The sequence below is a fragment of the Agelaius tricolor genome, unplaced genomic scaffold (genome assembly GCF_023055355.1).
Source record: "Agelaius tricolor isolate 1412-34295 unplaced genomic scaffold, bAgeTri1.0.p SCAF_19, whole genome shotgun sequence".
NCBI lineage: Eukaryota > Metazoa > Chordata > Aves > Passeriformes > Icteridae > Agelaius > Agelaius tricolor.
This window is the reverse complement of record NW_027269279.1, coordinates 6,903,235-6,927,700: the sequence shown is the minus strand read 5'-3', so window position 1 is coordinate 6,927,700 and position 24,466 is coordinate 6,903,235. Positions and strand designations below refer to the sequence as shown.

Sequence of the window (24,466 nt, the reverse complement as noted above, 5' to 3'; positions counted from 1 at the left end):
AAATCCCCCTTCTCTATTCTTCCACCAGCTTTAAACATGGAACATGAAGCCTTGAGGTCTGGGACATCCCTTTGGTCATTGGGGCTCACCTGTCCTGGCTGTGTCCCCTCCCAGCTCCTCGTGCACCCCCATCCTCCTGGCAGGTGTGTGGGGTGAGGAGCAGGAAAGGCATTGACTCTGTGTGAGCTCTGCTCTGCAATAACAAAAACATCTCTGCTATCAACACTGTTTCCAGCACAAATACAAAACACAGCCTCAGAGCAGCTACTGTGGTGAAAATTAACTCTCTCCCAGCCAAACCAGCACACTTCTCTCCTTTCTCTCCCATTAGCACCTTGTCTGCAGGATAAGGCTCACAGTACATGAGAGCAGGAATCCCAGAGTGGATATTTCCTCTGCCGTGGGTCTGCCCAGGCAGGGAATCTAGATCAGCATGGAGAATGTTAACAGATGGCTGCCAGGCTCATGTTTTCCAGCTGGAGAAAAGCACAATGCAGCAGGGATGTGTGTCCAAGCCCTTGCCAGTGGTGGGACCAGCCAGTGAGGAGTAAAGCTCTTGTAACTGTCCTTATCTCCAACTATAAGCAAATCTAGGCAGAGGAAAAATCAGATATCACACACTGATGTTACTGCTTATGCACAGAGAGCATTGCAATATTTTCTAGTATGACAGGAGTATTTAATGTGTAGGAATGTAGTGCGAATTGTGTTAATTCGCTGGATAAAAATAATATTTTCTGTACCTATGTTCAGAGAATCAGCCTTTTGAGACATGTCTTTAAGAAAAATAAATATATCTAGTAGTTTGTGTGGAATGAAGATTATATTTGGGTGAAAAGAAAAAATGGTCTATACTTTGGTGGGTAGTTAAGCTGGAAAATTTAACCAATGAAAGGATAAAAGTGATAATCTTGCTTTTACCAGCTCAGCAGTAAGCAGAGCAGGTGCAAGCCATGTTTAATCCATGACCCCTGGGAAATGGTAATGTTCATTTCTGTTGTCTTCCTGTGCCAGATGCCAGGCTCTCCAAATTTCTAATTGAGAGCACTGACTAGAAAGAATGACAGGACACAACTGAGCACCTGGGTCACATCAAAATGAGAAAAGCTCTTTAACTGCTGCTTATTGTAATGTGCCACCGTAGGCAACACCTGTGGTAGGACTTTATAAATAGATAACCTGAGCTGTGCTCACACAAGGGGAATTCAGAAGCTGTCAGCTTGTTAGGCAGTTTTCCAGCAGTGTGCTGATGGCACATGCCCATAACCCAAGAGGAAATAATTCCTCATGTTTATATGGAACACTATGACATAAAGTTGTGGGGGTTTTGTTATCTTTAAAATTCCTACTCTGCTTTGGCATTAAAGGAAGTTCCAAGCAGATGTGTCATGAGCATTTTCTAATGTCTTGGAGCAGGTATGTCACCTCCCATGTTCTAAAATATTTGTGTGGTCAAAATTATTTAGCCATGGTAGCACACACTTGCAGAGGAATTAAACTTTTGGCAAAGGTGCTGATAACTGTTTTCATATGTAGTTTAATCTCTTTCAATATTTTTTCTCAATTTGCAGTGGTAGTCACTGTACCCTCTGGAGATCACAGCACTGAAACACCACATCCCTTTTGTATTGTGTACAGATATGAAAGAGATCCTCCTGCTGAACATTCTACTGCCCCTGGGCTTTGATTAGCTTTAGACCTTTAGATTGAATTTCCTTCATGTTCAAATAATTTACATTTGAATATATGAAGAATAAAATGCATTTTTCAGCTACCATTGATTCCTGATTACTCGGTGTATATAGAGTGTATATTAGAGATTCATATATAGTCAGCAAATTGTCATCAAACCCCTTTCTACTCTTGAGAAGTCATTTAGATTCTGTGTTGTCTGATACACCATAAACACCCCACTAAGGTGTATTTGTTGGTTTTTACATTGCTTTGATATCAAAAGGAAACACCAGCTCCCTGTGAAGATAAATGCTTTTTTTTATCTGGACCAATTTTTCTTTTCTGGGACTGGAGAGCAAAATTGTTAAATTGACATTTAATGAATAAGATCAGACCTTTTCACTTCAGTCAAAGCTTTGAAAAGCAACTTCATCTGTAAGACTACAAAATGTAAATAATTTTGTAAACCTGTTTCTGTTGAATTAGCTTTATTAAAAAGATAAAGGGATTGTGGAAGATAGAAGGGCTTTGATTCTTGGATGATCTTTGGACTCTCAGACTGCAAGGATAAGGAAAATGAGCTAAATATTTCAGGTTTGTTTTTGTAAGTAACCAGTTAATAAGTAAACTTTTAAAACTAAGGTGCTGTTCTTAAAATGGCCAAGGTTTTTTAAAATGCATCTGATATTAAATAGCACAGACATTTATAACCAATCATTTATTACCTTCTGTAAATGGTTCTTGTTCTGAATGTGATCTTTTGAACCAATAATTATTAAGAATAATGAAAATATCGAAAATTTTGTTTTCCAGTTTACATGTGCAGGATATATTGGTTTGTGCTCCTTCCTCAATTGACAAGATTCTTTCTGATCCTGTTTAAGTTGTCTTGATTCACCCAATTCTCTGTGTAATTGTTCATTGAAATGTCATTGCTCTGGAAGACAGCATTCATTCATGTGAGAAAAATACATAAAAAGCATAAAATTTCAGTACAAGGTCCATCCTTCCCTTGCAGTGCAGCAGTGAGCTGCACCTTCCTCTAAATCCTGGATCTTTGTGCTTTTCTTCCAGGTGAGCACTCCAGCTGAAGGCATTGAGACACCAATTGTGTCTCTGTTAGCAGCTTCCTTACTCTGTATTTTATCCTTTTCTGGATCTGCCCTCCACATCCAAGTGCTTCTTTTAAAAATTCCTTTTGTCAGTATTACAAATTATTTTCAAATTGGGATGAGCTTCCCCCGCCTTCACAGAGGGTCCTCAGCCTGAAGCCTTTGCTTATGCTTTCACTGAAACTGAGTGTGGAAGCCAGTGAGAGACTCTTGAAAGGAAATGCAAGTGCTCTAAGGTAATTTCTGGTTTAATTTTAGAGCACTTGCATAGATTGGGTTATTAAGGCTATTTAAAATGAGAGGTGAGTGCCTGCATATGTAAGAAAAAATCCTTTAATCTTCAGTGAATTTCAGCTTGCTCAGTGTTAATGAGAGCTAGTGCTTGTATGAGACTTTTTCTCGATTGTTTTCTGTAGTTAGGTACAAAGTGGTATGGAGATGGAAAAGACTACCTTAATAGACAGGCTGCTCAAGAATTCCCTGTTTGGTAGGACTCCAAACAATTCTTGGCTTTCAGTAGGTGACACATTCAAGTGGTGACATATAACACTGATCAAAATTTAGTATTAGAATTCCTATTTGGACAGACATGCAAATCATGTTTTATCTTGCACTCAAAAGTTTGTCTTCCTTCATTGAAAGGATTTGTGATGAAGAGATTCCTGCTGTTCAAGAGGTCTAGAAGCAGATAATGCCTTTTTGGCATTTTGTAAGCAGAGTTTACATCAGCAAATACTTGGTTAAACATGGCTAAATACAGGAGCACTCTGCAGCCCGGAGGGGGCTGTTTCTCAGAGGCACTGCCTGGCTCTGTACCTTGTGGGCAGCTTTACTGAGCCCTTACACTTAGGCAGAAGTGGTGCTGAGCTGTTCCTTTGCAGAAGTGCTGTTGTTGTCACCTACACCTCCAGTGTAAGAACAGCCCAAGCCCCACATGGTGACATTTGCTTTTCTGAGCCAGCTCAGACAGGACAAGTTCCTGAGAGCTGCTGAGCACCTTCCCCAGCTCTTGCCTTCGTGGAAGGATTGCATGAGGAGATGCTGAACTGCAACCTCCTTGTCTGATCTCCTGCTTCTTACTTGGTCTGTTTGTGAGAATATTCTTTCTGCTTTGCTTTTTTTTTTTCCCTTGACACACATACAATGTATATTTAGATCAGGACTGCATTAGGCATTCATTTGGTTAAATGGTTTCTCACTCTATTCAGTCCTGCTTTGCTGCATCTGGAGCAAAATGTAATAGTCCACAGAGTTTAATATTTGCTAAAAATAAATAGGAGAGGGCGGAAGGAATTTCTAATGTAGCTGAGAAAGTTTTACAACAGCTTCTTTACACAAAAATCATAACTTTGCATTTCCTTTTGTGTAAAGGAAATTAATTAAACCTCCTGTACCTGAGGAGGGAATAGACACAGTATTACAATTTTGGAGGAAGGTTGTATAGGAAGCTTTAAAATAGAGTTTTATCACGACAGACATATCTTTTATTTCAGCATTAGGTAGTTGTCAGCGGCATAAAAAACAGCTTCGAAATTGGCATGAATTGACAGTTTGGATGGTAACATCATGAGAGTAACATGTGGGGAAAGAAATTTACTCACTTGTGACTGGTTTTTGTAAATCAGGATGGAATCTTGTTGAGAATAAATTTATACTGATGTTGGCACTTATACTTCTTTGAGGGAGTACTTAAGTTCTCCTTCACAAAAATTAATTCTTTTGACTAACTACATCAATTCTATAGAATGGTTCAGTGGACTAAAGTGAAATGAATATAATTTAATAAAGTAAATAAAGTAAATTTAAATTAATGGAATAAGACACATTTACAATTATATTCCATTTTCATATCTTAATGTTAAAACTCACTGTTTGAAGTCAAAGTAAGCAGAACCTTCCTAATCAAGCTCATAAAAATCTGCTAGGTATTCCTGAGTCAACAGGAATGAAACCTGTACTAAATTTTAGTGGCACATGCAAATCCAAATATTAAAAATTCCCAAGAAGAATGTAATCCCTTAATGATTTACAAGGAATGGATTTTAAAAGAGCTGGTTTATCTCTATTAAACACATTTTAAAATTAATGCAAACTGAATTTTCTACCAGCAATTGAAAATATGCAATATCAGATAATCCAGAGGTTTGTTTCTCCGTGTGCAAGTTTAATCATTTGTGGGAAGAAATCAGAGTGTTCTGACCTAGACCCATTTCAGAACAACAGATAGACACAAAGAGAAAACAATTGACACAAATGAGAAGATTTCTTTTACTGTGTAACTTTTAAATGCAGTTTTCTTCAGCCAATTTTCCTTAAAATGGGAAATTCTGGATGCTGGACTTTGAAATGGAGAAAAAAGCCTCCAGTTATATAAAAACACTATTAGGTCACTGATGACTGAAGGTGGAGGTTAAAACCAGTGATATTTATTTTGTCTCTGTCAGGTGGAGAAGCAAATCACTTTGTTAAATACAACAAGACAGCACTGACAGGGAAAGAAAAGTTATATTTGAAAGCAGGAGATGTGATTCTTTTGTGGAGAGGGAGAGCAGAGTGTGTGTCTCAACATTCCTAAATAGAGAAGCCAATCTTTGTGCTTAAAACAGTGATCTGGAATAGGAGCTGGGTCCTGTGATGTGATCAGCTCAGCTCCTGGTGCCTGGAGATGCTGTTTTGTAGTAAATGAATTGTGATTCTTCTGGGGCTTTGTTCACAGTTACACTGAGGACCTTGAACACCCCTCTGGCAGCTCACTGAGCCCGCTAGACAAAAATTCCTTCTGCGTGAATTATGTTATCAAAAATATTGAAGAAAACCAACTGAAAATCAAAATATCAACATCCTTTCCTTGATCCAATTATCTGTCTCTAAAAAAAGGTTTTAACACCTCCCACGCTGAACAGCAGCTTCAGTAATTTGGCCATGATAGCAGTGCATAATGAAGAGACACGAGGCAGTGATACGTGGTGACACGTCCCATTTTGTGTACAGGAAGAGTTTGGTTTAAGTAAATCTCTTTTTTTTGTAAGTACCTTTTAGATTACTCACTATTATGTTGCTCATCCCATTAGTCTTGTGTAGTTACCACAGATGTTTAATTGCAGAAATTGTAAATGAGTGAATCTAGCATTCCTGAGGATAGAGATAGGAGATGAGGCTTTGCATCCTTGGATTTTTTTTTTGATGTTTGTGGTGTATTTGAAGATAGGGAGTAAACTGTGACTAAGGTGTAGAACAAAGGATTGGAAGGTTTGGTTATTTAACTTCTACCAGTGACTAATTCCCAGCAAATCTTAAGTGTCCCTTCATTATAGAATAGTGCTCTAACAAGTCCTTGTAATGATATGCTGCCATAATGCCCCAGATGATATTACAACATGATGTTTTATCAGAAAATTACATCAAAGGCCCGGCATTCAATTATGATAGGCTGGGTTGGGACATCAAGCAGCCTGCTGTGCTGAGATTGTTTTCAGCAGTGAAACGAGAACACCCTTGCACTGTAGACCTGCTGGAAGGCTACAAAGGAAGGTTTAAACTTCATGTCTGTAGCTGCTATCAATCTCAACATTTTTTCTGTGTGGAATTTGCATGAGGTCAGTGGCAGAGCTCAGAAGTAGCTCAGACCCAAGGCTCTGCAGGGATCAGGACACAGGATCTGCCCATGTTACACCACACAAACACAGTGTTTGTTTGGTGTTGTTTGAATAATCATCACTACAAAGTGTGGCTCTAACCTCAGCTGCAAGGAGCCACACTCGTAGCTCATGGATGTCCATGCTCATGGGAGGGAGATGGGATAGAGTGAAGGATAAATTACTCACCTTGATGTTTCCACTGGATATTTACAGTATACACAGAAAAAGACCCAGCTTTTTCATCACCAGCCTCAGTATTACAGCAGCAAAGAGCTGCTGTAATAAATGTATAAATGGAGATGGTGGCTGTTTGTATATGAAAAAATTATGTCATACATATTATGTATTGTACATAACATATCACTAGTTTTAAAGGGAAGAGATCACATTTTGCCTCCCATCCATTAAACCCATAGACAACCAGATAATATTCTGGGATTATTTTAGAAAGTAATTCATTATAAATAGGATAATGAATTAGTAATAATTTACTAAAGCAACAAAAGAGATGATTGTCTTCAATTTTATTATTCAAGTAAAATATTTCCTTTGGAAGGAAAACTAATTAGAATGTTTCAAAAAATATGGGTCATTTGGTAACACAATTAGTGTCTTCAACCAGACAGAAGATAGCAGACTGAGGTTAAACACACATTTGGTAAGAATAGTTTGATTCAAGTGTATCCCCATGGTAGAACAAATTCAGAGGGACAGTGGGGATTTAGGTTTATGTTTTGTCTTCCTGGACACCATGTTCCAAATACTACTTTGAACACAAACCTTTCCTTTCATGTATTCCCAGGGGGGCACTCATTGTACATTTCTCTGGACAATCTGTGCTCCCAAAGTCATTATATAATCTTGACATAATTAGCCTTTTTGTAAATTATTTGGAAAACGGAAATCGGGTTTGTTAGTCATATGATATTTCCCTGTTTTCTCACTGCAGAGAGCCCTGATTGCTTAGGATTAACACTTCCATTTATGTTGCTTAGAGCTGACACCTCATTTTCATGTACTCCAAGTTCAGCATAATCACAGACCTAAACGAGAATAATCTTTATTTCTAAACCCTGCTGGTATCAATAATTCAACAAGGTCACCTCCAGCCTTGGAAGCGCTCGGGCTGCAGAGGAAGGGTGGTGTGCCCATGCCAGTGTCCGACCTGGGGCTCATCAGCCCCGCAGAGCAGCAGGAACGGGCCGAGCTCATCCTGAGGGATGGAGCAGGGGCTGTGCCCTGCAGGGCTGATGCCAAGGGATGGCAGCAGGCGCTCTGTGCTCCCCATGGCTGATCCCAGGGGATGGAGCAGGGACTGTGCTCCCCAGGGCTCTAATCCCAGGGGATGGAGTAGGGGCTGTGCTCCCGCAGGGCTGATCCCAAGGGCTGGCCGGGCTCTGCTCCCACAGGGCCCGTCCCGGAGCAGCTCTGAGGGGGCTCCACGCCCGCCCCGGCCCTGAGGGGACACTCAGCCGCCAGGGGGAGCCGCTCCCGCCGCGTCCTCGAGTCGTGCGCGCGGGCTCGGCCAAGCCCCGCCTTCTCCGCCCCGCCCCGCCAGCCGGTTGGCGAAGGGAGCCGTCAATCCGAGCGACGCCCGCCCTCCTCCAACCGTTCGGAGCCAGGCTTGATTGGCAACCGCGCGCCGCTGCTCTCGCGCCGCAGCCTTCCCCCGCCCTAGCTCTCCCTCTGCAGAGCGATTGGCTGATATAGTTGTCAATCACGGATTAGCACCTTCCCAACCAGTGGAGCCGCCTCCTGAGCGCGAGACGCGGTTTGATTGGTGCTTCGAGCTGTCAATCAGCGGCGCGCCCCGCCCCGTCGCGGTCAGGTAGCCCGGAAGATGGCGGCGGCGGCGGCCGGTGGGGCTCTGTGAGAGGAGCGGCGGCGGGGCCGATGCCGCGGAGTCGGGGGGCGGCGGCTGCCGCGGGGGCTCCCTGGAGTCGCTGAGAACCTCGAGCCCCTCGTTCGGCGCCGGGCCTCGGTCCGGGAGCGGACGGCATGCGGCAGCGCGGGGGGCTCGGCGGGAGCGCCGGGCGGCGGGGGGGCGGTGGCCCGCGGCTCCTCGGCCCGCGACTCCTCGGCCCGCGACACCTGCTCGGGCTCGTCCTTCTGCTGTGGCCGCTCGCGGGGAGCGGCGAGGCGGCTCCGCTGCCGCCAGCAGGTGCAGGTGAGCGCGGGGGAGCGGGGCCGGGGGTGCGGCTCCGCGGCGGGGCCCGGGAGCGGCGGCACTGCGGGTTTCCGAGCCCCCGTCCCTCCCCCGTGCTGCGGGCACGGCTCCGCCGAAGCGTCGGGAAGGGCACGGCGGGCGGATGGGGCTCCCCGGCTGTAGGTCACGGCTGTGCCGCTGGCAGCGAGCGATATCCCGCTGTGGATCGCTCAGAGCCCTGACACCGAGCTGCGGGATTGTTCTGTCTGTGTTTACCGCAGACCGTCTGCCCGTAATGCTGCTGCTTTCACCTGTTCTGAGCTCGGCGGGATTTTTCTTTTTTCTGGTTCTGCCTGTGAATCCTGTGAATCACCGGGACTCCCGTTCTGGGTGGAGGCTCCTCAGGGCAGACGGCACTCCCCTGTTTTCCGGTCAGATTAGTCGGATTCCCCCCCGGCCCCCCTCCCCCGGGCCAGGCTCTCTAAATAGTCATAGTCATGTAGTTCACATTTCTTTCTCTCGTATGTTAGGTAACGCTGAGTTCCTTCGATTTCCCTGCCTATTTTCCTGTTTGTCTTAAAGGCACAAACTAAACAATATGTCCTCGCGGTCGTAGGACTGATCAGAGGTTTATTAGGATTCACAGGTACCAACTGTGTCTTTGATTCATTTTTATCGTTGGGGTTTCATTGGGGCTTGCAAACATAGCATTGTATTGAGGCTGAATTTTGTTAGGGGTGGGTTGGTTACAATGTGCGCTGAGATTCCCTTCTAGCCGTGAGTTGTACAGCTTAACTAGACAAGATGTTGAGGGAGGAGCAGGAGCAGTGGGGAGGGGAAGATACGAAGCACAAAGATTAGGTAATTTGGCTGCTCTTCCACACGAAGTATCAGAACTGGGAGTGGAACCCATACTTCCTTTATTTTTGGACCTGTGTCTCTTTCCCAGTTTTTCCTTCCCAGAACATTTAGGAATTGTTCATAAGTCACTCCCTCCATCAGCTGGCTTTGAGGTCTTTCATAATTTGTGTAAAAGTGAACTTCTGAAAAAGAGACAACTGTCAGTCAAATCTTTATTTCCCTTGATGCTACATGATTTATTTATAAAATACTTGAGATTTATCCAAATAATATTAATTTGTCATTGAGCTATAAGGGAAGACAGCAGAATCAGTTCTGTATGAAGGATTTTATAATGTCTTTCCTGGGTCTTACTTTCCTTGAAATTCCCTTCTATTCAAAGGGAAATGTCAAATTATTATTCTTTTACAATACAATTTTCCCTTTCCTATGAGGACTATGCATGTACCTTACGAAGATGGGGGAACAAAGCATAACTTCCATGGCACTGGTAAAAAGCTTTATTCTCAAAATGAAAAGCTGATTGGGCAAATTACAGGACATAGTATTAAAGTGTTGTTGTTTGGTTTTGGGTTTTTTTAATTCTGTAATTTAAAAGACGGAATCAGCTGTGCCAACTGCAGTACTGCTAAGAGAAATATTTATGATGCTGTGATATTGGGCTCATACAACATGAATGAGGTACTGTAATTTTATCCGTAGGTTTTGGTTATATTTAGGCCACAGTATGTATACATGGGATGTTAGCTCAAGTTTAGCCAACTGTCCAGATGCTGTCATGGGAAACCCAGTGAAGTCCAGGAAATGAAGCTGCTGCTGTCTCCTGTGTCTTTGCCCATGTAGGAGACAATGTATTTGGGTTACTTTATTGATGGATATTTAGTATTGAAACTTTAGGGCCTCATTAGGTGCCTTTTCCAGTTTCACTGGCATCACTTTTGCTGGGAGGACTTCCTCCTGCCTGAAATAATGTGTGTCTGGTGGGTTTGAGTGCAACAGGTCCTGTTATCATCACCTGTATGAGCAGCAGGAAGTGGGGGAAAGCTACAAGGCCTTTGTTTTTGTTCCTTCCTGTGAATATCTTCCCAGTGGATGACAATGAGACTGGTTCAGCTTGAACCTTCTCTGTCATTCTGGGCAGGTTTTAAACCTGTCTGAAGACAAACCTATGACGTTATTTTGCAGGTTGTGTTTAAAAACAATTCAGCCACATTGTGAATGTGCCTTGTGTCCCATGACAGGTGGCTTTGATTTCCTCTGCTGGGGCTGGCAGGGGGTGCTGGGCTCCATTCTGGACCTTGGCAGTTTTTGCAGTTGACTGTAACACTTGGTCTGATACATGTGGATTGAAACTTGAGAGGAATTTGATGGGCTCTTCATAGAGTGATTACTAACTGTTTTCAAAATTACTTTAGAATCCCACAGTTCTTCACCTAGCAAGAATGGCTGCTTCTTTGGCAATGGAGAAACATTTTTATGTGTGTTGCTTGTAATAGGAAAGATAGGATCCACAGAAAAGGGAGGAAAGTGCCTGTAGTTATTGTAAGGAATTGCATAGAATCTTTCATGAAGTATACCTGTAATAAATTCTCCTTTGGGGAGGAAGCTGGAATGCTGGAAGTGGTGATGGGCAGGTTCTAGCAAGACTAGATTGGATTCCTTGAGCAAAACTGCTCCAATTTGTGGGCATGCAGTGGAAGTTTGCCAGCCTGGGTGGCTGGGAAGCTGTCAGGTGCCAGGGCCCTGATGGAGAGGGATGATGCTGCTCTTCTCAAGTGTGACTTTAAATTGCTTGCATTGAAAGGTGTTCTGTAATTTTTTTTTTATCCAACAATAAGGAGAGGAGGTAAAGGAAATCAACTGTTTCCTTGGTAAGGTTCATAGCAATTGTTATAGGAAATATGAAAAACAAGCTGTTGAAGATGCTACCGCCTAAAAATACTTTACCCAACTTAGATTTAATTTATTCTGTGAGTGGAAAAAAGAATACTGATATGTACTGTGCTAGTTCTGAACTTAAGGTTTGACTTTATACTGGAGGTAAGAGCTGGGGCAGTTGTGCTGGAAAGGAGTTTCAAGGCTGAAGTGTTGAAGTTGTCTTTCACCTGCAGAGTATTGGTGATTTTCCCCAAGTGCCTCAGCCTAACTGACTTCCACTACCAGCAGTGTGGCTGAAGGGAGGACATTTGGGCACTGCTTTTCTGCAGCAGTGCTTGGCAGCCAAACTGCATCACAAACTGCCATGGCTGCTTTACTGTGCTAAAGCTGTACATGTGCATTCAGGCTCCCAGTTCTGACTTGGATTTCCATACTTGACCTTAATTCCACTGAGCATCTGAATCAAGTGTGTGTGTAATGTCAGACAAAGTGTTTTCATCATCTCTGTGCTCTATGAAGTCTTTGCAAATACAAAGAAGAGGGATTCAAAAATACTTTTATTATCCTGTAAAACTTGAATAGGTGGTAGCAGTTTTAGCAGGTGTGTTCAGTTTCACACTTGTGATGACTGCACAGTCTGATCAGTTGAAGTGAGGAGCTGGACTTGGTGCCTACACAATTGGTTTTTGAGAGCCTTGGCCAGTTGGGTGGCAGTGGCAGAGAGTCTCTGCTGGTGGACTTGGTCATGCAGGATCCAGGAGGAGATTATTAGAATATTAGATTATACTATTGCTAGTATCCAGATATGTTCATCTGGAGTATCTAAATATTCATGCAGCTGTACAAATCTAAAGTATCTAAATATTCAGTCAGCTGTCCTCAGATGACAAGTTCAAACTTTGAGATGAAGTAACTTTTTTTGTTTTTGCATGAAGATGAGCTCTGTAGTACATACATACTCCTGGGAAAATTGGTGCTTTTGGGTTGCTTTGGCTTGATCATTTACTTGGAGTTCTGTCAGACTGGGGCTAAATTGCAGTTGTGGTCTGTGGTTTGGTACCATGTAAAATGTCTGTGACTTGCCCATAATAAGAAAAGCCATTTTCTAAGTGGATGCAAGTTAGCAACTTGGATCACTGGAAGTTAAGGAAAATCTTGCTTTTACAGTGGGGATTTTAATTGTGGTCTGTGCCTTTCATGGGAATGGTCTATCCTTCCTCCCCTTTCGAGCTGAACTTGTTTACTTGTCCCTGTATTTCATTTTATAATTTCTGTCCCAGGAACTAAATAATCATAGAACTAAAGAAATTGAACTGAAAATTTGTCTTTTATCTTTCATGTGTATCTGTGAGTTTGAGGTAAGAAGCCAGCCCTGACTCTGGCCTGCAGGGATGTTTCACGCAGGGCTTTGTTCACAGCCTTGCTTTGCTTTCTCTGCCCGTGGCTGTAAAGTGTCTGGACTTTGCTACAACTAAAGGAGTCCTCATAGGACGAGGTCACTTTCTGAAGCAATTTCTCATCTCTTGAATGCTTGGGTGTATTTAATAATTCCCCAGGTATCATTGCAGCATATTTATTAAGATAGCACTGATCAGAGAGTGTTTGAAGGTTTGTTGGCACAGCATCAAGCACTGGGCATTGGTTTGAAAGGACCCATTGCTGGGTGCTGGTTGTGCCCCTGCATAAAAATAAAAAAGATTTTGTGAGATCCACCATTCTGGATAGGTAAATATGATTGGGAGTAATTTTCTGGATGCTTGCTGTAGTCTGGTTTCAGGCACTGCTCACACACAGTTTATCTGTGTGGGATAAAGGGACCTCAGGCAGTGTAATGCCAGAGCTGCAAAAATCCCAGTTCTGTTTCAGTACTGACACTGAAGTTCTGCAGCAGGAGGACAGCACATGGAGCACATGGAGTCCTGGAGTCCTCCTTAGGTTTTATTTTGGGGCTGCCTTTCTCTTTGGTCTGGGCACTTAGTGTCTGGAGCTTGATACAGTTCTGGATACAATTTGCAAAAGCTTCAATGCTTTTGTTGCTCTGTATGAGCTCTTTGTTTTCATTGTACTGCTGTTATGAAAGGTCTTGAGCAACGTCTAGATACAAGAAACATTTTGTCAACTTTTATAAGCAGAAATGTACGAAATGTGTCGGGATGGTCCTTTCAGCCTGCGTGTGTGCTTTAAGTGCTGTCTGTAGCGAGGTCTTGTGCCATATATAGCTTAGCAAGGTAGTGGTGGGAAGCACATTGTCACTAAATTGTCTTCTGAGTGATTTCAGTATGAAATGCTGTACAAAGTAACACCTTGTCCAACACTGCTGCACTTACAGAAGTTTCCTTCCTGATAAGAAAACATCACTGTAGTGACTTAACAGTGACATGACTCTTTTGGGACTGCCACTGCAGCGTGGTATGAAAGATGTGTAGAAAATAGTAACAGGAGATTTTTTTAGTGCTGACTTTTAAGCTTTCAGCTGTAGACCAGATCCAGTTCTCCAAAATCAGTCACTTTCTCGATGGCCTGTTCTGCCCAGGGATCCTTTAGCAATGAATAGGGATGAGAAATAGATCTAATAAGCTCTTTTTACAAAATGCTGCTGCTTCCTTTCTCTCCTGCATTTCTTAACTCAACTGTACTTGGAGTTGGAAAGGCATCTGCTATAAAATCAAGATTCTGGAAAATCCCATCACGTGAAAGTTGCATTTATGGATTTCTTTCCTGTGAACTGAAATTAGTCTCATCAAAGGCATTGTATCTTATGGCTTGTATTGCTATAAAATAGTAGGAGAAAGAGATATTGTCCTTTTGGTTTCCATGCTGCAGACAATGCTTTTCTGGTGCTTGGAGGAGCCATGATGTGTGATCATCTCATGATACTTTGAATTATTGTGGTCCATCCTGTGTTAAAAAAAAAACCAAACTGCAACTCCTGTGCCTCATTGTATAGCAGATGAAAAAAAAAAGTGTTTGAGAAGGAATTAATTGTCAAAACCAACATCTAGCAGTACAGAATCAAGTGTGCTCAGCAGAATTTTGTGAGTGTATGTACATGTATGCACATACATGCAATTAAGAGTCAGTGATGCATTTGCAAGATGATAATGCTACCCAGATTTTCCAGAAACACTGCCATGAAGGCATAAGGCACATAATTATTTAACATGGATATTTTTTGCCTTGTCTTAAGATGCCTTTGTGCAAACATGAGATTCTAGCACTGAAACTTCAAACAGATCTCACTCTGTAAACACTTGAAGTACCAGCCTATATTTAGTCCTTATTAAAATTGAGCAGTATGCTGTTATGTGAGTAATTCTCTGACATTACTGGGAAGACTTGTAGGATAATAGAATAAGGTCAGTAATGTAAAACTAATCCCAGCTCAGAGTTTTGCTGGTTACTAACTGTTCAGGCAATATGCAGGCCAGGACAAGTGCTCAGAAGCAGGAGGATCAGAGCAGTGCTGTTCTGAGATGCTGGGCTCCAGGAGAGTCCAGCACTGCCCTGGATATTCTTGCCTTAGGATATGGAACATGTGCCACCCTAACACACTGAGTGGGTTGGAGCACATGTAGGAGAAACTCATTTGAAGCACATTGTAAAAGCATTTAGGGGAACATGGGATAAAGTAGTTAAAAAAATATTGGCTTATGCTGCAGGATAGACTCCTGTTCTTTTTAAGGATAAATGGGAGGACAGAAATCATTTGCCAAGAATTATTGATGTAGAATTGCACATCCATTGTGATATGAAGAGATTTCTTCTTGAAAATATTGTAACTTATTGCATAGGACAGTGATATTTCAGAGTCATGTGTCCCCAAAACACACATTTAGCTGTGCAGCTGGCTTTTGACACTGTAGAAATATATCCAGAGCTCAAGATAGATTGGAGGAGTGTCAGAGGCGTTTTTATTGTTTCATGGGGAACACTCTGTAAGAAATGGCCTTGTTGCTGTCTTTGTTACCTTTTTTTTCTGATGGTTAATTGTTGTAAAGAAGAAGAGCTGTTGGCTTTTCATGAGAATTGTCTCTGCATGTGCCTTGGCCTTTCATCCCACCCACCTGCCCCATGAGGGACCTAATGGAGTTCAGGGTAAGGCAGGGATTGGAATGGACAAGTCGAGGAGAGGGATGAAATGTCTCAATTTCTGTCTAGAGGAAGATGGGAACAGACTTGTATTTGACTTTTGATTTTTTTTCCCACACTACTGCTGAAGTCTTGTCATTTTGCTTGTGTCTTTCCAAGTGCCAGACTTTGATTTAGGCCATGTGGCACAATTCAGGTTTAGCCAGGAAATTGTTTTATTGACAAGCTGTTAGTTACGGCTTCTTGTTTTCAGAGAGGAAGTACAATTGTGCACAAGTAACTTGGATAGCTGTAGCTTTAAGTCCCTAAGAGTCTTTTTTCTTGAGCATATATCTAGAAAGTATGATTTTCCATAGAAGGAAAAATAAAATCAGGTGATAAAGTGCTTTTACAAAAGGGTACATGATAGTGAGGGTTACTTGTATTAGTAATGCATTAGACATTTGCATTATCCAGTGGAAGGGTAGCAATAATGACATAAGACAGACTTTTGAAACAACTCTTCAGTTAATAATATTTTCAACAGTTTGTTCTAGGTTACTGTTTTAAGATTTGTGCTTTAAACATTTGTGCTTTAGTTGAGTGTCTTAAGTGCTAAGGATCTGAATGCTGAACATTTCAGGTGTAGACTGAGAAACATTAAAGTTCCTTTAGCAGTGTTGTGTGTTCTTAGAGAGTTGCTCAATGAAGGAACATTTCCAGTCTCTTCCTGAAATACTTTGGGCATTTGGAACCATTTTAGATTTCACTGAGGTGCTGCCATTGTGTTGAGGACAGCGAGCCAATGAAGATCTTTGAGATCTTGGGAATGTTTCTTCCTGTGCTACTGGTACTCTACTGGTCATGGCCATTCAAAGCAAAGGGCTGATTGGAATTTGGAGTGTCTTTCTCACACTAAAATGCTCTTCATTTTATTTTCAAAAGAATGTCTGAAATGCAAATACCACTCCTTCAAAACTTCTGTTTGCTGTGTTTTATCTCTGCTGAAGGTTGGTGATTGAAATGCCCTTCTAATGTAGTGTTTTAAAGTCCATTGTGCTATAGCATTGCACAACTAAATAATGACACTGCACCCATTTCTTCTGAAACTTAATCTTGAAAATGATGCTTTTTTGGCTCAGTTGTTAAATGGAGCATAGCAGGAAAAAATTGAGATTACAGGAATGTGGTAAGGAATGGAATGTGCTTGAATTTAGTTGGGTGTTTTTTTGTTGTGAAATGGAGGAGTTGCAGTGTCTGTTGTGCTTCACCTTGTCATACAAATCAGGCATTACACAATAGATGTGTCTAAAATAATTTTGAATAGAGGTTTGGCTTAGTATTCTGCCTGTTACCTGCAGGCCATCTGAATTTATAGGCCTGGTTCTGTCTGTATGGTTTTGTGCTTATTAGTAGCAAACCTCTGAAGACTTCAGGGTGTAAATAAATGCAGGAGAAACTCTTTATGAGGGAAAGATAATGATCTGCATCTGACTTGTGGAGAGCTGGGTAGGAGTCGATAGCACTTTCCCACTTAATTGCTGGCGTAGAACAGAATGACAGCATTATTTAGGAAAGTTGGGGTAGCTTTTAAAATCACATTTGTCAAAACCACTATAAATTAGGGTGATATTACACTTTTAAATGTGGTTACTTTAATATTTGTTAAAAGCAGAGTAAGTAAACTGACAAAGTTTATGAAAGATGCCCTGGGTTTAGCTAGGGAACAAAATTAGATTTGGTCATTCATTAGTATTTTAAAGGCTGTGCTGTTCTGACTTGGTGTCATAAAGTAGCATCTTAGTTCATGATCATATAATTTGAGTGTGTCCAAGAGACAGTTTAAGTGACTGCTGTCATGCTAGATTTGTGCTGGAAATAGTTATAGCTATTAGTGCCAGTTATATAGCTGCTCTTGAAAGGAAATGGGCTCTTGCTTATGCAGTGGGACTGTTGTTGCATAGCAACTACTGTGCTGAAAGCTTCAAATCAGATGCTCCCTTGAAGTTCACGGTGCCCCAATAATGCTTAATTTATCTGTGCCTTACGCTGCCTTTATCACAGTGGTGAACGCCTTTTATGAGTGCACTTGCTCATGGCTGCAATGTACATTTACTGTTCTTTCTCCCTGTGCTTAGAACTCTGTGGAATCATGCATTTTTTTAGCCCAGTTTTCTGAAGGTGGAGACCTGAATAATGTGATTACTCACATTAAACCAAAATCAAGAGTTCAGGCATCCTGGCCTCTCATAATCTGTAGAAGAAAGGCCAGCCCAGCATGCCTCGTGCATGGGCAGCACATTGGTCCCGTGTTGTCCTGAGGGGAGGCTCTTGCTTGACAGGCAGACATAGGTGGAATATTTGGCTAGTTGGCATTGCTCATTACTTGTAATTAATGATACCAAAGGATGCCACAGGTGGATACATGAGAGCATTTGAGTACTGGGGGCAGACTGGGAAATGGGGTAGAGAAGGGAAACAGTCATAGTGAAAAAAGAACTTGTGTTTGCTTAGGTGTGGAATTTGGTGGTTGGAGAACTATCTGATGAAGAATGGAGATGTAAAAGAAAGTCAGGAAGATATAGGGAATCCTGGCCTATAGAAGTTGCTTTGAAATGCCTCGTGTGAAAATAACATATGCTTTGTATGAAAATGACATTTTCCAGCCCTTGAAACATTGTAATAAACACTGCTGGGTGTGTTCTCAGGTCTGTACTTGATCCTGAGGATGCCAGCACAGTTCATCATCACTGTTTCCTCAGTGAGCCTCTTCGTGTGCTTGCCTGTGTGCAGCCTTTGACTTCACAAGTACTGTGCTCAAATTCAGGCTTTAGTGAAGAACTTGCTTAGGAAATGGCATCTTCAGAGGTGCTGAGGAATGTGCTTCAGTAGCTGCTAATTAAATACCTACCTCAGCCAGGCTTTCACTTGTTTATGATACAGTGTACTTCGAAAAAGTGGGTAAATACCATCGATTTGTTTAATCCTGTGTAGCTTTGAAAGCATATCTGATTTTCTGTGCTGATGACCTAGGTGCCATTTTGGGATGGAGCATGTGCAGCACAGAGCTTTGTGAACATTGTTGTGTTCACCTTGCAGTAACACTGAGTGACACAGCTGCACTTCCTCTCCTGCTCATTTTAATACAGGGCTGATAGAATCCAGGCCTCTTCCTCTGCCTTAAGGAGTTTGGATGTACCAAAGCAAACCAGTCTAGACTGTTTGTATTCGCTGACTGGAAGCCTTTTACTGTTGGCATGTTAGAGAGAGTATTTTTTAATCTGTTTGGTGGTTCCTTTCCTAAAGAACAGATTCTCACTTCTGGGTAGATATTAAGATGCCTTAAGTTGTTACTGCATAGGGTTACAGTAAATATGGCAGGGTTTTAAACTACTATGCTAAGTAAATCTATTAATTTCTCCAGAGTATGTGATATTAAGAATCTTAACTTCTGCAATAATTATGAAATTAAGTGTTTATTGGAGTTTATCCAGGTTTATATTAAAGTTATTTCAATTTACAATGTTTTTTAACAGGTTTTTTAATTTAGGGAAATTCTTGTGTGATGACTTTATAAAATGGTCCTCTGTATTAATTAGAATGGCTTTTTTCAGTCAGGACCATAAAATAAATGTCATTGCTTCATACTTCCACAATTTACAAACAAAAGGGTGTATTAAACATCTTCTAGTTCCAAGTCATTTTACTAAGCTCCAGTGAATTAATATTGGATGGAAATAGTTGAAAAATGCAAATGAGGTTATACTGCAGCAGATTTTCAGCACTTTGTCACAAAGACCAGTTCCAATACTTAATCAGTAACTTCTGTCACTGAATATGTGTTCATGCAAGCTATTAAAATAGCTTTACTTAAAATAAATTTTAGCCCACTTACAGGTTGCCATAATTTAATACTTAACTTTACATTAATTTTTTAAAAAACCCTGCAAATTAAAAATATTACTTATTAATTACTATGTAAGAAACTTCAAAGTTTATCCAAACAAAAATGGGTTCTGTAATTCTTAGTAAATGGCTTTTACTTGTGTGAGTCATCTGGAATGCTGTTCTGTAACTGTTGCAGAAACTTGCCCAGGATAATTGGCATTTTTCTTGTATTCAAGCTTCTGTTCATAATTTTCTATGTGAAAATTGCCTTGTGCTTTTGGAAGTTTAGATGACTTCTATCTTAACAGACCATTAATGAATTAATGATTAGCTGCTTTTTCAAAGGTGATCTTTGCTTTAAAAAAAAAAGAAAATCATTACTTTCTCCAATTAATTGCTGCTCCTTCACACAGTTTCATTTCCAGGGAATTATGGAAGGTTTTAAAGGTTAGGAGGTAGCATAATGAACAGCAGCAATATTTTTCTTTTCTGTACTCTTTCCAGGACACTTCAAAGAGATGGTTACCTTATGGGGAGCGGTGTAACTTGCATGAAAGGCTTGGACTTTGGGTTTGATAAATGTGTAGTTTCTTTCACAGAAGGAATTCCAGCAAAAATCTTCTCTTTTTCATATACAGTGTCTGAATGCATGTGCAGTGTATCTAACATGTACAATAAATGCAGCTTGTGATTGATAGTGCTCATTATGCCTCACTTTGAGTTCAATAAATGTCTCACTTCATTGTACATAGGATCATCAAGAGCTTGAATCCTGCTAGCTGGATTTGCTGTAGTAACTTGTAACTGCTGGGGGTCAGAAGTGGGGATCCTGAGCTGGGGTTAGCATGGCAATATTTCTGTTCATTCCATCCGTGCTTGTGCTGCTGTAGCTGGGATAGAGCAGGGCTGAGGGGTTGTGGGCAGAGGGACCATCATGACCAGCTGATGTATTTGCAGTAGATGAACTGCTGGGGACACAAACCCCTGGCCAGGTCTTGAAAACAAACAGTAGAGTTGAGGGAAGGAAAGCAGCTTGAAGGGCTGTTCAGGTTCTGGTAGAGGCTGCTCAGAAAGGCCACCTGGCAGGTGACATGGTGCTTGGAACAGAAGGCTCTGGTGTCCCCTCAGTTTGTGTGGGGAAAGGGAAGTCTCTGTAAAATTCATGTTAGCCAAAAGAGACCTTAGAGTGTACCAGAAAGCCAAAAGAAGGTTGGATAGCATTTGTTAGTGTTTTATACACTTGGCACTTGAGGTGCTTTGCTCTCAAGGAGAAGTCTGAAGTCCTCAAACAGCAGGAATGCCTCCTTGAGTAATGACAGAGCTTGTGGGCCTGAGTTCAGTGTGCAGGGACTGGCCTGGCAGCTCTGCCAATGCATGAAACATTTGAGGAGGTTCAGGAGTCTTGATCTTTACTGAGAGCAGTATATGGGGATGGTGGTGATGTGTTCCTGGGTGTTTGTTGGGGAAATCTGCATCTGTTCACTGGATAGTCTGAGGGGAGTTGACTTCCTCTTTCAGTGAAGTTGTTGGTGAAGGTGAGGAAGTTCTTTGGAAATCCAGTGTGATGGGTTTGGGAAGATGTCTGAAAAGTTAATTCTAATTTGTAATACCTGGTAATGTAATTTTAGTTGGTGGTGTTTTTTTGGTCTTTTTTTGTTATTTGGTTTCAATTAGGAGTTTAAAGGAATTCCTTAAATTTTATCTCCAGTTGTATTACCTGTGTTTGTTTGTCACAGTAATTTAGGTAATTAATGAATTCACAGAATGTTTATATTTGCACTTCAGGTAATTTTTAGTCTCCTAAGTAAGGCTACTGAACATCTGGAGGAAGTAAACACAAATCAGCTGTTATCTTCCCCTTTTTGCTTGTTGATGCTTAGAAATGGGAAAATACCCATTGTGTTACAAAGAAGACTTGATTTAAATGAATATAATTTGTTCTGTTGAGAGCCCTCTTCAGAGATACTTTGTTCTGTTCAGAATTATGACTAAAAGCTGGTGAGTGGCCCCACATTGTTGTTGATCTGTGTTTGAACAATGCTCAGTGTCTGCAGTGAAGTATTCCCAGTCCCTAGTGAGGTTAGAATGCCAAAGCTATTGTGGAAACTAGAAATCACTTGTTTGAAAATCTTCCATTTTTGCTAACTTTGATTTGTTGTATTGGTAATAGTCCTAATTGTGCAGAAAATGTCACCTTCTGGAAGTGTGCTGACACACTTTAAAGCAGGATTTTCATTATGTCAATTTAGTCTTTACATGTAATTAAAATAAGTAAATATTCTGTAAGTGTTCATTGGAATATGATGAAAAGCTTGTTCTGCAAATCTCTCAAATTTTGCAGTTTTTTGAAGGTTTAAGAGGTAGGTGGACAAGTTTGTGTCCCTTGACAAGTGATGAACTTCTGCTTTCTTATTTTTGAGGCTTCATTTACACCCTGTCCTGTTGCCAGACATTCCCATTGATACTCAAATGCTCTCCTAAAATCCAGCCAGTGCAGGTCACCTGCCATTGTTGGACTCTGATAGTGATGTAATAGCTCAATACATTTTAATCAGATGTGGTCCAACTACTCCTCTGATCCCTGTGGCAGTACCTGTTTGAAAAGAAGCAGCAACAGCAAAAACAACTCCTCCACATGTGTGCTCTGGTCTCCTAGGGAACCACATGTCTTTGTTCTCTACTGAAGATGGAAACAGGGATGAAAATAGGTTTAATACCCCTGGCAATAACTTAAGATTTTTCTAAAATGCCAATTGAGGCTTTTGATCCTGTGAGTAATAACCTGGCTTGATCTCAGGAAATGTGTTGTAGAATGTTTATATATAAAATTTTGGAAAATTATTTGAAGTGTTTGTAAACCAGCTGGAAATCTAAAGTTCTTGAACTGAAGACAATCACCTAGTGAATCACAAGGAACAGAAATGGTGTGGAGCTGATTCCATCCATTGCTCTTGTGACAGCTGCTCGTGTGTTTGGCAGGCTGTCACAAATGCATTTATTGAAAGAGAGAGCACTGTCCTGTAGTGATAGATTTTACATTTGGGTGCAGTTGAAGTGAGGATTTCTTCTAGCTGCCTGTTCCTGTAGGTCAGGTGTTTTGGCTCTTGGGAAATACCTTCCAAAAGACCAGATTTCTACTCTCTGTGTTTGGATATTTGTATTAATTTATTAACTCAAACATAATCCCAAGGCTTGGTGCTCTCACTGTTCATCATAAACTTCAGTAAATCACATTGGCTGAGGTCTCTTAGCTGGAAGCAGGTAAATCCAGGATGGTGCAGGCAGGTGGTGAAGCACAGATGCATTTTGCCAGTTTGTCCTCTCTGTTCACTTTCTTCTTAGCTTTGATCACATCCATGGGATTAAATGTTCAGACTCCCATTTTTAAATAAATGCAGGTGGATAATATGTTTTGAAGGAACTTCTTGGGGTGCTGAACATATTTATATAATACTGCATACATGTTTATTTCTAGGAGAAGGAGCTGCAGCAGAAGTTCCTTCATCTTTTGTGATTCTGTCTCTGTGCACTCTGGTAGTCCTGGTCATTCTGCTGGCAAACTGTGTCTCCTGCTGTAAAGACCCTGAGATAGATTTCAAGGTAAGACCTGAAGTGATCAGTGTGTGTACAGGTGATAATCTCAGCTGCTATCCAGAACACTTGATGAGCTGTGCTGATGCTCTGCAGTGCCACTGTGCATCCTCTCTCCTGAACAGCCACTGACTGTTCCTACAGCTGTGGGTCCTGATGCAGCTGTTTATTTTAACTAATTTCTCCCTGCTGCAGGAAGGATCTTTAATGCCTTTTCAAAATAATAACTAGCTATCAGAATTAGTAATAAAAGTTACACCTTTGAGACAATCTGCTCTGAAGAACCTTTTTGTTGTTTTTCTGTGTTTTGTTTTTTCATTGTCTGCAGATGGGGCCTGTCAAATAAGAATACTGAAGATGCATATCCACTGTAGCAAAACTCTTGAGAAATTGTCATCAGAGAATTGTTACTTTTGGAACATCTGTAATCAGTGTTCCTAAAATTGAGTTTTGCTCTCATTTCTAAATGGAGAATATTTGGCCTCAGCAGTCCATGGTAATTCATCCAAAGCCAGAGCTAGCATTTAAAGTGAAAACAAAACAAAGCAAAAAAACCAACAAAACCCAAACCACCAAACCCACAAAAACCCAACTAAACAAAAACCCCTTGATTATTAAAAGCAGTGCTTTAATCTCTTTAAGAGAGCAGTTAATGGAAAGTAAGGAATAGAACACTAAATATCTGTCACTATTCTTGGAAAAGAGCTGAACTTCCTTAGCAGTGCTCATTCAAACTGAAAGAAATGTATTAGTGCTTATTTCAAGGCAAGGATCAGCTTGTTTACTAAGACTTCTTTTGTTTAGGAATTTGAAGATAACTTTGATGATGAAATAGATTTTACACCTCCAGCAGAAGATACTCCATCTGTTCAGTCTCCAGCAGAAGTGTTTACTCTTTCAGTTCCCAATATTGCTTTACCAACTCCCTCCCAGTTTCCATCTCGTACAGGTAAATTTCTGGTTTTCAGTGCAAAAACAAGAGCAGACATTTTCAGTGTCTAAAATGGAGTGTGGCTGTTGGACTTTACTGTAATAAATAACTTGTTACAAATTTCCATAAACTGAGCCAATGTATTTTGTAGGGTAAAGGATAAAAGGGGAAATGTTGCTACTAAGATGTTAACCTATGGCAGGGTAAGAGAGCTTAAGAGAACAGAGCTGCCTTAAAAGCCCCTCTCTAGATTGCTGTCATTATATCTCTATATACCTAAAGGGTTTGAAGTACCCTGGCACATTAGTGACTTCTCTTTAGTGGTTTTCTTCATGGCTAAATTGTCATTGGATTTTAACCACCACCCTTAAATAGAAATAAGAGTGAATCTTTACTTGACAGCAGTGCTGCTGCTCAGCTGCATCACTTCCTTGATGTCACTGTAGGCTGTTTGTGCAGTAAATGTGATCTTGGTAAGACAGAGCATTAGCTTTCATCTCCCTCTGTGGAAGAGGTTTTGGAATGTATTCTTTAAAATACAATTTTTGTAAAAGGAAACTTAAGCATCTTATCATATTATAAGCAGAGTTTAGTCTGAAGTACATACTCTCATATTGTGCTATTTCACATAATTTTACATAGTTCTTGGGTTGCTTGAGCATTAGATGTTCAGGGAAGC

At 41.1% G+C, this 24,466-nt stretch overlaps 1 protein-coding gene across 1 annotated transcript in view; it reads left to right on the top strand.

The window, feature by feature from the left end:
- Positions 1-8,245: 8,245 nt before the first annotated feature.
- The window catches only part of LMTK2 (lemur tyrosine kinase 2), a 41,966-nt gene continuing 25,745 nt past the window's right edge, over positions 8,246-24,466 (top strand). The window contains exons 1-3 of the mRNA XM_071444046.1: positions 8,246-8,591; positions 22,741-22,865; positions 23,661-23,805. Of these exons, the coding sequence (XP_071300147.1) occupies positions 8,423-8,591; positions 22,741-22,865; positions 23,661-23,805 (439 nt within the window). The 5' untranslated portion in view covers positions 8,246-8,422. The remainder of the gene's footprint in view (positions 8,592-22,740; positions 22,866-23,660; positions 23,806-24,466) is intronic.